This window comes from Morus notabilis, unplaced genomic scaffold, assembly GCF_000414095.1.
Source record: "Morus notabilis unplaced genomic scaffold, ASM41409v2 Scaffold78, whole genome shotgun sequence".
Lineage (NCBI taxonomy): Eukaryota > Viridiplantae > Streptophyta > Magnoliopsida > Rosales > Moraceae > Morus > Morus notabilis.
Window position 1 is genome coordinate 1,205,795 of NW_010367622.1, and position 12,509 is coordinate 1,218,303.

The following is a 12,509-nucleotide window of genomic DNA, read 5'->3' on the forward strand; positions in this document are numbered from 1 at the left end:
AACTTGTCTGGTTATGAACCATAACTTGACAAGTTATTATTCATAAATCACGATTTTTGTCCATAACTTGTCTGGCTATGAACCATAATTTGACAAGTTTATCCATAACTTATCTAGTTATGAACCATTACTTGACAAGTTATGGCCTATTAATTTCTATAATTAAAAGTTGACCTATATACTTCCTTAAGTTTTTCATATTGGCCTATTTTTTACTATTTCCGTATATTTATTTATATTTTTATAAACTTAAAATTGCACTTTTAAAATTATAAACATAATTTACTTTTAAAAACTTAAACTATCCATTTAATATAATCACTACATATAAATTAATCATCCATAAATAAAAACAATTGTTATGTTCACAAATAAATCTGCCATGTTGTCGAGCATACAACCAACATATGAAAATAGATTTGTTAAACAAATGGAGGAGAACAAAAACGATGGCCATTCCATCAAAGAGGCTTCAGAAAACGGAGAAAGTAGTAGGAAACAAAAATTAAAAATCCAAACTTTTTCTAAGTATTTTGTGAACACATGTGTACCATACACATTACATACAATGAATTCAGCGCAAAGGATTTTTGGGGCTTCCAAAAGCACTACCAAACAGGCCAAAACAACTTTATTCTATTTTAAGTAATAGATAGTAGGATGAAAATGGAATAGGCCATGCAATGAACAAACAAACGATGCGTGAAAGTGGCTATAGCCCTTAACCTTAGGTTTGACACTATCCAAGTCGTTATTTCTATTAGTTTGCATATATACTACTTATCTAATTTATTCTCCAGTTTGTTTTTTCATTGACACAGTATGTCTTTTTACGCCAAAACCATTTGTCTAAGCAGTGCCTGAGGAAGGAGCATCTGGCTGCTTTTCTGGCAAAGCATCTCGAAATGCTGGTAGCTGGCTGTAAGCCTCATTCAGCCTAGACAGAAGAGGGAACTCTGTCTGCACAAAGATTGAGGGAAGAAAAACTAGTCATGAGTAGATAATAAGGAGAACAGGTTTTTAGCTAAAGACAAAAGGGAAGCAAGGAAAGAAAGACTTGTAAGTTGTAACAGTTCTAAACATAAAATAACTTAAGTTTCAATTCAAATAATAGTATGACAATCCAATGTCTTGAATTAATGAGAATAAATATTAAAAGAGTATGTTTCAAATTACAAATTACAATATCAATTAGGATTCAAAATGTAAACCCTCACATGCAAATGGGTGGGTGTCCAACCCAATCCAATATTTTCACCACAACCCATCCTATCCAACACTACATTGCATATTTAAATATTAGATCCAATACAATGCAACTTATGTTCAAAATTCAGTCCAATCCAATTCAATTGGAGTTGCCAATTGAATTTGGATGTCAGTTTTTTGGTTTTTTCCCCATAAGCTAATTTGCAATCTTAACATATGAAACCATCTAATTTGTAATTAATTTAATAAAAACAACATATGAATCTTAAATAATAATAGGACAATCCAATGTCTTGATTTTGTACAAATCAATATGACAATGCTGTAAATTAATATAGATTCCCAAATGCAAATGGGTGGGCATCCAATCCAATACAATGTTTTGTTCCACAATCAATCCTATCCAATACTAAATAGAATTCCTGAATAGTTTTTGAAATTCCTACATATTATATCCAATCCAATTCAACTTATGTACAAAATCCAATTCAACTTATGTACAAAATCCAATTCAATCCAACCCTTAATCCAATTAGAGTTGGATTGTAAGTCGGCTTTTTTCCCTTGAGCTAATTTGCAATTTTAAAATATAATTGAATGAAACCATTAATTTGTAACTTTTAATAAGACATCATATAAATCCTCTCACAAGTGATTTGGAGAATAGTTGGTAAAATTTAGAGTTTTTTACAATTCTCCTAGTTGACTTCTCTCTTTTTCTACAACGGAATCACATGATATAACAATGTTCTATGGTGGCTGTCAGGACTTGGGATCACCTCTGTGAAACTATCAGAATGATATAAATTTTATGGCCAAGTAACTTTAAGCTAATCAAGTATGAAAGAAACTGCTCTCGAGTAATCAAAAGTTTGTACTAAGGGCAGGTGATGAGTGCATAATTTATGCACTCATTCGTTACTCCTTTAGCTAGTTTCAGCGTGTTTTTCCTCAAGTTTTTATGTGGATTTGATGATTTTCCCTTGAGTGTGCAGTAATGGGTGAAATCGCTGAGTTTTGAGGCATTTTGGATAAAAAAGACAGAAAATGAGGCGATACGGCGCCTTCAGATGGCGATGCGGCTCGAAAAGGAGCAAAATCGAGCAAACCTGTACGAAGGGACAGCAAGAGGCGCGATACGTCGCCTGTTCTAAGGGATATGTCGCATGAGTCACCCAATTTTATTAGAAACACGCGTTGCGCAAACTTTTATGGAAAGTCAAAATTGGTTTCTTTGGAGGCGTGCTGGACATGGAATATAAGGGGTGACTGAAAACTGAAAGAGAGGGGGGAGGAAAAACAAAACAAAATTGCAAAGGAAGAAAAACAAAAATTGGAGAGGATTCCAGAGGGAAATTGGAGCGATTCTTCAAGAATTCCAAGCGTTCTTCATTCTCTTCTTATCTTTCTTCTTGTATTTTTCTAAGTTTTGAATATTATTTTGAGACTGTGAACCACATGATGTGTGCCTAATTTTCCTAATTGTTAGGGTTTAGATGAATCTCTATTTGTGATTATTGTTTCGACGTTTTAATGTGCATTTAATTAAAATTCTTCGTTTCTTTCGTGTTCTATTTTGAATTGTTGCTGCCAAATCTATGATTTACATATTGCTATGCTTTGTGAGATTGTGAATTGGGCAAATTTTGATTGTAAGGATTAATACTCGAGAGGGGAACGTTCAAGCAATCAAGAAACGGGTAGAACAACTTAGGTTGGTGTGAGGTCGAGAGATAAACATTTCCTAGGTAGCCGAAACAGTTTTAGGTTGTGAAATTGAGAAGTGGAATTCCAAGAATTGTTTCTAGAGTGGTGCTTAATGAAGGTAGGGGTGAATAGCTGTATAGAGATATAGCCTTGATATCACCTATACATTCTTTATGCGGCACTCGAGAGAGGGTATAAGGATACACAGCACTCTACGTTCTTGAGAACGTTGAACTAGGTTAGGCACATTACTACGGAGAAATATAATCGCAATAGAGTGAAGTTGAAACCCTAACATTGCCATCATATTGATTTTTCATTTTAATTTCACCGCATGTTATTCAGTACTGTTATATTTTCTTTTAATTTAGTTTTCCTTTATTTTAGTTTTTCTTTGAGTTTATCACATTCAAATTTGATCGCTTAGATAAAGTTAATATATGATATTCGCAATAGTTAGTTTACATTCTTAACGTCAATCCTCGTAAGACGATATCGGTCTTCGGACACTTTATTACTTGTACGTCTTGTGCACTTGCAAGTATAGTCAAATTTTTGCAACAAGTTTTTGACGCCGTTGCCGGGAATTGAACGGCTAAGATTTAGACTACTATAATGAATAAATATCTTGTTTTAATCTAAGTTTTTTTTTTATATTTATTTATCTATTTTTCTTTGGTTGTGTTCGTAGGTGCATGCAAAAAGCACGTGGCTCGGAACTCTTGCCTTTGGATTCAGAAATCGAATGAACTATTCGGGCTTTGAGGAGAGAACAACGAGCTAGGGCTAAAAACATGGCCAAGGAACTAAACCAATTAGACCAGCAACGGACGTTGCGAGATTATTTCAAGCCTGTGGTGAACGAGAACTATTCGGGCATCCAACGTCAACAAGTCAATGCCAACAACTTCGAGCTCAAGCCGGCCCTCGTCAATATGGTCCAACAGAACCAATATGGACGCTTGCCGCACGAGGATCTCAATATTCACTTGGCTACTTTTCTGGATATTTGTGACACAGTCAAGATTAATAGGGTGAGCACCGAGATCATCCGTTTGAAACTCTTCTCATTCTCCTTGCGGGACCGGGCTAGGGCATGGCTTCAATCTTTACCATCAGGGAGTGTAGCCGCATGGGAGGACATGGCCTAAAAGTTCCTTATCAAATTCTTCCCGCCCTCCAAGACATCTCAACTAAGGGCCGAGATCACTCAATTTCGGCAATTTGAGTATGAACAATTATATGAGGCGTGGGAACGGTTCAAGGAGATGCTCCGAAAGTGTCCTCAACATGGTATTGAGGATTAGTTCCAAGTGCAACTTTTCTACAATGGGCTTACTGGACAAACAAAGGCCCATATTGATGCAGCGGCCGGTGGAACCATCTTGTCAAAGACACCCGGGGATGCACTCAATCTCTTTAAGGACATGGCAATGAATAGTTGTCAATGGCAAAACGAGCGGTCCACGGTGAACAGAGCAGCAGCAATTTATGATGTGGATCAAACAACGTCTCTCATGGCTCAAATGGCGCTCTTGACTAATCAAATCCAAGGTCTTACCGTAGCCAATGCAAATGGTAATCAAGAAGCGGTAAAGATGGCACAAGCTTCGAACTCGAGTGATTCATATGATAAACAATATCACTTCGTCAACCGTAACTACTACTTTAGGCCCAATAACAACTTACCGACATACTATCATCCTGGGCCCCGTAACCATGAGAATTTCTCTTATGCCAACAACCGAAATGTTTTACAACCGACCCTGGAGTCGAGTAAACCGGCAATCGAAAAGCCCTCCTCATCACTTGAAGAACTTTTGAAAACGTATATTGTGGACTCTAAGACTCGTCTTGATCAACATGACACACGTCTCAACAACATTGAAATTCACTGTACCAATTTAGGGAGCACTATGAAGGCACTAGAAACACAAGTTGGCCAATTAGCTAATGCTATAAAAGGGCAATCATCATGGTCCTTCCCGAGCGACACCGAGAAGAACCCAAAGGAGTGCAAGGCCATCACATTGAGGAGTGACAAGGAGCTTGAAGGCCCTAGTGTTCAAAACGCCATGGTTGATGAGGAGCCTACCAAGAGCAACAACAATGGTAACGATAAGTCAATGGAGGAAAACCTGAAGGCCAAGAAGGAAACGCCGGTGGTTAGACCGGGTTCGATCACTTTTCCGGATAATCCACCTCGTATCACTCCCCCGTTACCATTCCCTCAACGGTTCCAGAAGAAGGCGCTTGACTAGCAATTTGAGAAATTTCTCAATATCTTCAAGAGGATCCACATCAACATCCCCTTCGTGGACGCTCTCGAGCAAATGCCAAACTATGCCAAATTTATGAAGGAGGTTATGTCGAAGACGCGCAACCTTAAGGACTATGAGACAGTAAAGCTTACGGAAGAATGTAGCGCTATCATAAAGAGACAACTACTAGAGAAATTGAAGGATTCGGGTAGGTTTACCATCCCATGCATCATTGGAGAACTTCACATTGAGAAGGCCTTGTGTGATCTTAGGGCTAGCATCAATCTCATGCCCCTCTCTATCTTCTAGAAACTCAACCTTGGAGAGATCACACCTACTACCGTCTCACTACAATTGGTGGACCGCTCTCTCACCTACCCTAAAGGTATTATCGAGGATGTCTTGGTTAAAATTAATAAATTCATTTTTCCGGTTGACTTTGTGGTGTTAGACATGGAGGAGGACCAAGAAATTCCTATTATTCTGGGCCGACCTTTTCTTGTTACCGGGAAGGCTTTAATTGATGTCCATGATGGTAACTTGACACTTCGGGTGAATGGTGAAGAGGTAAAGTTCAACATTAGCAACGCCATGAAATTTTCGGACGAACAACCAAGTTGTAACCCGGTGGATGTGGTGGCCCCCGTGCTTAAAGGACTTCTTGCAGACCATTATTTATAAGGACCCTTTAGAGAGATGTCTTTTAACACCGCTCTCTAAAGGGGATCTCGGGGTGGAGTTTGGTGCGTGTGAAGTAGATTTGATTAATAGTGTCTATGCTCTAGAGGCGCAACCGGGAGAGAAGATACAAAGAGGAAAGAAACATGCCTTCAAAGTGAACGGACAACGCCCTAAACACTATTTTGGAAGCGAGGTGGAAAAGATTGCGAGTCTCAAGCTCGTCGAGGACATTTGAAACATGAAGTACTATGTCTAGCTAAGGACTTTAAACATAGCGCTTCATGGGAGGCAACTCACATATGATTTTTCGTTGATTCTGTGTCAAATGGGTTTCATTGTTAAAAAAAAAAAAAAAAGAAGCAAAACTGGAGAGGGGGGATAGAACGACAGGCGATATGTCACCTGTCAAAAGGTGATATATCGCCTGAAGGCTTTCGACAGCCATATCAGTCTCCAGGAACCTCAGATGGCGAGCCCGACAGTAGAATTGATGATGCTGGAGGAGGTATGGCCGATAACACTTAAACCTACCGGGAGGTATTGTTTTTCTTTCTTACCCGAAGGACTTGTCGAGGCGAAATCCTAGGTCTTTGTTGTGTTGATAGGATAGAGGCCCTCTTTGGACCGTTTGAGCCAAAAAGCTAACCCGAACAACATGTTATCCATTAAGTCCCTCTTTGAGCCGAAAAAAAAAAAACCGTATTCATTTGTTTTACCGCCTGATAACCCAAGCCTTGCAATGTATCATACATTACCTTCACCCACTCACATTGGCATCACACGTGACCCTTTCATCGAGCGTCGAACGCCTGGCCAGCGAGAGTCGTTAAGTGAGGAGTTTTCTGAGACTGTCCTTGAACCTTGACATTCATCCCTCGCCGTTTTAAGTGCCAATTTGACTTCGTTAAAAAAAACAAAAACAAAAAAAAAACAAAAAACAAAAAAAAAAACAAAAAACAAAAAAAAGAGAAAAAAAAAAGAAAAAAAGAATTCAAGTTTGGGGATGTGACATAGTGGGGGATTGTGTTTGTGGACGTTACATTCGAGGGTGAAGAGGCGAATCTAAAAGTAAAGGGCATTGGTTTCTGTTCGGTGAACGGAGGAGTCTATTATTGCCACCGTACTTGTCTAGGGTGAGTTTGCTTTTCTTTTTCCGATTCTCATCTATCCTTAATCTCAGCCTAACGTTACAAGCCGAGTAAAGTCCTCTTGATATCCATGACATTTGACCTACATTAGTGGAGATGAGTCAGACGGGTGAGCCTATGGTCGTTCTGTTTTTAATGTTTATCTTGCGATTTGTCTTGATACACATAAGTCACATTTGTGTTTAGGTTTTGTAGAGATGATTTGCACACACTTACACGGAGATGACAGTGTCAGAAGTTGAGTATTGGTGGGTTGAAATTTTAGTCCTTTTCTAGATTCACATGTCGGGTGGGTGAAGAGGTGTTTGGTAATTTGAGATCATATGCCTGAAGTCTATGTTTACACCCTCAGTCAGTTCACCTTTATTTCTTTTGTTTTGCTTTTAGTTCATCATTTTAGGTTGTGTCGTTTTGTGTTCATTTGTCCATTTCCCATTTTGTGTTTTGTTTTATGTTAGGTTTCTCTGCTTGAGGACAAACAGCTGTTCAAGTTTGGGGGTGTGATGAGTGCATAATTTATGCACTCATTCGTTACTCCTTTAGCTAGTTTCGGCGTGTTTTTCCTCAAGTTTTTATGTAGATTTGACGATTTTCCCTTAAGTGTGCAGTAATGGGTGAAATCGCTGAGTTTTGAGACATTTTGGATCAAAAAGACAGAGAATGAGGCGATACGGCGCCTTCAGATGGCGATGCGGCTCGAAAAGGAGCAAAATCGAGCAAACCTGTACGAAGGGACGGCGAGAGGTGCGATATGTCGCCTGTTCTAGGGGATATGTCGCCTGAGTTACCCGATTTTATTAGAAACACGTGTTTTGCCCTAGACTGGTGCGCAGACTTTTATGGAAAGTCAGAATTGGCTTCTTTGGAGGCGTGCTGGACGTGGAATATAAGGGGATGACTGAAAACTGAAAGAGAGGGAGGAGGAAAAACAAAACAAAATTGCAATGGAAGAAAAACAAAAATTGGAGAAGATTCCAGAGGGAAATTGGAGCGATTCTTCAAGAATTCCAAGCGTTCTTCATTCTCTTCTTATCTTTCTTCCTGTATTTTTCTAGGTTTTGAATATTATTTTGAGACTGTGAACCACATGATGTGTGCCTAATTTTCCTAATTGTTAGGGGTTTAGATGAATCTCTATTTGTGATTATTGTTTCGACGTTTTAATGTGCATTTAATTAAAGTTCTTCATTTCTTTCGTGTTCTATTTTGAATTGTTGCTGCCAAATCTATGATTTACATATTGCTATGCTTTGTGAGATTGTGAATTGGGCAAATTTAGATTGTGAGGATTAATACTCGAGAGGGGAACGTTCAAGCAATCAAGAAACGGGTAGAACAACTTAAGTTGGTGTGAGGTCGAGAGATAAACATTGCCTAGGTAGCCAAAACAGTTTTAGGTTGTGAAATTGAGAAGTAGAATTCCAGGAATTGTTTCTAGAGTGGTGCTTAATGAAGGTAGGGGTGAATAGTTGTATAGAGATATAGGCTTAATATCACCTACACATTCTTTATGCGGCACTCGAGAGAGGGTATAAGGATACACAGCACTTTTGGTTCTTGAGAACGTTGAACTAGGTTAGGCACATTACTACGGAGAAACATAATCGCAATAGAGTGAAGTTGAAACCCTAACATTGCCATCATATTGATTTTCCATTTTAATTTCACCACGTGTTATTCAGTACTGTTATCTTTTCTTTTAATTTAGTTTTCCTTTATTTTAGTTTTTCTTTAAGTTTATCACATTCAAATTTGATCGCTTAGATAAAGTTAAGATATGATATTCGCAATAGTTAGTTTACATTATTAACGTCAATCCTTGTGGGACGATATCGGTCTTCGGACACTTTATTATTTGTACGACTTGTGCACTTGCAAGCATAGTCAAATTTTTGCAACAAGTTTTTTCAGGCATAATTAACTCCTCATACAAGCAAAAATTTAAGTTATTCTGATTTCAAAATAGTTTTGACATAGAGAGCAAAATTAGATCCAAGCAGTACGTGCTGATACCTGCAATGGAAGATCAAATGCGTCTAGGAATTTGAATTTTTCTTCGTTATTTGCTAAAGATAAATTAATGCTACAAATAAAACATGAACATAAACAAGGGTACCGACAAGAAAAAAAGTCGCAATTTTTTGGTGTTCTATAATCTTCTCTTTTTTATTTTTTATTTTTTTTATTTTTTTTTTTGAAACAAGAAACTTTGTAATAGCGTTAGAAAAGAAGTAGTACCACGTCAAGGTTGAACCTTTTAATAGCAGAATGGAGCTGGGGTGCTAAGAATAAATCCGCCTGCAAAAAGTGATCAATATGTCAAACAACTTCAAACAAGGTAAGCATAACATAAACAGGAAAAAAATAATGACAAATTCATACCAGAAAAACTTCGTCTCCAGTTGCATATCTCCCAGCCTGATCTTTCAACAACTCTTCAAGTGCTGGAACACAAGAAAATAACTAACATATTAAAGCTTGAGATTCACACCGGCTTGTAACGACAGAAAACTAAGTTTAAATCCTTGTAGTTCACGTGACGTTACATACAACATGATTCATATCATAAAACATAAGACTTTTGCTTTATCAAGACTGAAACTAACCGGCAAAGCCTTTTCGAACATGATATTGAACCCACGGAACAATCTCTGCTTGCCCCACTTTTTGTTTGATGTAGTCCTGTAAATGGAAAAGCAGTAACATCAGATTTGCATCATTTATGAAAACCTGGACTCATCTTGACACACCCCGGGATAATTAGAAGCGGAAATGAATCCAGACAATTACCATTATATCGAGATTCTGAAGAGGCTGTATGCTCGAGGAAACAATGTTTGCCGCCTACACAAAAACAAATAAAAAAATAATAAAAAAAAACGAAGATCATTTGAAATTCGAAATCTACCTACAACCCTACCCTAGTCAAAATCACAAAGAAGCAGAGCAAAGTGTAGAACGAAAACAAAATAAGTGAGTAATTAACTAAAAGTTATCAGGATTTAATAGGACTTCAGAGGGGAAAAAGGCTCTTCATTGTGTTCTTTAAGATATCCAAGAAGGAACTACTTTGTCACCACTGAGCAATCTAAATGCTTGTATCCAACAATTGCTGCCTTTTATTGATCTTCATAAAGTCAAACTGCTAACTTATTTTTCTTTTTTTACCTTCTTTATATGTATATGTTTTTTCATTTTCAAGGGAAAACTTCATTTAGCCACCATCCTTGTGCCATATTTCAATCTTAGCTCCCAGCATGTGGTCTAAAAAACAAAAATCACTTTATTCCCTGATGTTTTTCTCTCAGGTAAGCTTTGATACAAAAACTAAAAGGACAAGTCTCTTAATCTTTTCAAAGCATTGTACGTCCACTTGATTAATAATACGTAATCAAATGAAAATTACTTTCAAATTGAAAGAAATTTAGAAAAATAAAAATACAGAGAGAGAGAGAGAGAGAGTTTGTGCACCAAGGGAAACTTTACAACCTTTAAGGGCTTACATTTATACGTCAACATAGTTATTTAGTTTGTTAGTGAATCAATCACCAATAAAATGCTGAGAATGAAGAAAAATCAGGCAATGAGCCAGAAGCTATTGACTGAATTGTAAATATGCCATGATGATATCTTATGAGAGAGAATATACCTGCAAATTAATGGCTTTTCTTCTCAGATCACTTGGCAACAGGGGATGCTGAGGGTACTTCTCATCCAAGTACTGATCATATTCAATTAACCGAGTGTAAAATTAAAGATCTAAATTGTAGCTAGTAATAGTAATAACAAGTTATTTTGTTTACTTTGCTTTTTTGGGGGCAAAAAAACAAAACACTAACCAATAAGATGGCAAGAGAATCAGCCAACACCATGTCCCCATCCACTAGTACTGGCACGTATCCAATTGGATTCAGCTTCAAAAACTCTGCACAAGATCAAGCACATCCCAAAAATAACCTTCTTTAATAAAAAAAAAGGGTTAATCTCATTTTCAGTCCCGAGCTATAGGTCAAATTCTATTTTAGTCATCCACGTTAACACTTACCAAATTCTATTTTAGGTCAAACTATGGGCCAAATTCTATTGTAGTATTAAACTGATAAATTTCAACAGAGGAAGACACGTGAGAGTGTTTAGTGGGGGTTAATTTTGCAAATTTACATGTTAGGGAACAACTGAACAACAACAGAATTATTACGAATTAGATGCCCTAATTCTAATTACTGAGAGTAATAAAAATGCAACAACAAAAAAAAGATATCAAGCGAAAACAACACATTTATAGGAGTTTGCTACTTCCTCTTTCAGCCGCTGCAATTTTTCCACTATGATCAAAAAGAAATTACAAGAGAAAAATAACACACCTCTTAACTCTCCGTGCTTTTCTCTACCTCTCTAATAATCAACAAAAAACTGCACCCCCTTTTTATAATGAAAACTAAGACAACCGAATTTCACAAGTGTAAAATCCCCAAACCATCCTTAATAAATCATCATGACAATTAATTAGGCTACTCTGAGAAAACTTGATAGATTGGGAACTCATTCTAAGACACTCTAAAAGTCAGGGGATAAAATGGTGGAAGAGGATTAATCCAAAAAGAAATCCACTGGAAAAAGCGATTATGCTAAAAGAGAGAATTCTACATTAAGATAAGAAAAATAATATACCAATAAGAACATAATCTTCAACCGTCAAATCTTTCTTCAATTATTATTATTATTATTATTATTATTATTATTATTATGATCTTGAGATGACATTCAAAACTGTCCCACCAGTTTTCATGCCCTAACAACAGAATTCTCCCACTAAAATTCACTGAATGTTGACGAAACGAGACAAAAACCTGGACTGCGTTGCTCTCCCTTGAGCAGGTTCACCGGTACATACTCGTACTTCAACCCTACAATTTCACATCAATTTTCACTTTTTCTTCTTTCAAATTTCAAAGGATGATTATAAAAAAAAAAAAAAAAAAAGTGCAAAAAAACTTCAAAAAATAAAGTTCTAGAAACCGAAATAGAACGTAATTACTGAAATGAGTACCTTTCAAATTGAGAGCGATTCTCACACGGAAAGAACAAGAACTCCTCCAATAGGAATAAAGCTTCAGATTCGCCTATTTTTCAACAGTGAAAACCAAATTACAGAAAATAAAATAAACAGAGCGAAGAATTATTAAAAAAATGTTTAAGTTGCGAAAATTTACCATAACGAAGCAACAGCAACTGGGAACGGTACGGAGAAACTGATAGAATCTTTGGTTGGCGCTTAACATCCCTTTTATAGCTAGTCCTTATGTCTCTTTCTGTTTTTTCTTTTTTTCTATTACTATTATTATTATTATTCAATTTGATCGTCATTTTCGATGAGAAAATCCCAAGTGTCTTTCTTCTTCTGATTTCTCTGACAGCCAGTTTGAACACAGAGAAGGCTACCAAAAGAGCGGTGCACAGATGAGATGAGGCATGAAATCAGCGATTCAATGGCAACGCAACT

General features: G+C 37.0%; 1 protein-coding gene and 1 non-coding gene across 3 annotated transcripts; both read right to left on the reverse strand.

Moving 5' to 3' along the window:
- Positions 1-492: 492 nt before the first annotated feature.
- Positions 493-12,509, reverse strand: LOC21410550 (glutathione S-transferase zeta class). Of its 2 annotated transcripts, none has more exons than XM_024175306.1 (10): positions 12,220-12,508; positions 12,057-12,129; positions 11,857-11,913; positions 10,846-10,931; positions 10,656-10,727; positions 9,797-9,850; positions 9,613-9,688; positions 9,389-9,450; positions 9,245-9,304; positions 493-960 (listed from the first exon to the last, which is right to left on the reverse strand). In XM_024175306.1, exons 1-10 carry the CDS (start codon positions 12,286-12,288, stop codon positions 850-852), a joined length of 720 nt encoding a protein of 239 aa, XP_024031074.1. In that variant the 5' UTR covers positions 12,289-12,508; the 3' UTR covers positions 493-849. The 2 variants fall into 2 exon arrangements, with proteins under 2 accessions (XP_024031074.1, XP_024031075.1); XM_024175307.1 differs by having other exon boundaries at positions 850-960; positions 9,261-9,304; positions 12,220-12,509.
- LOC112094485 lies at positions 4,107-4,213 on the reverse strand. Its single transcript, XR_002903560.1, has one exon. It is a non-coding gene; the product is annotated as a small nucleolar RNA R71 (small nucleolar RNA).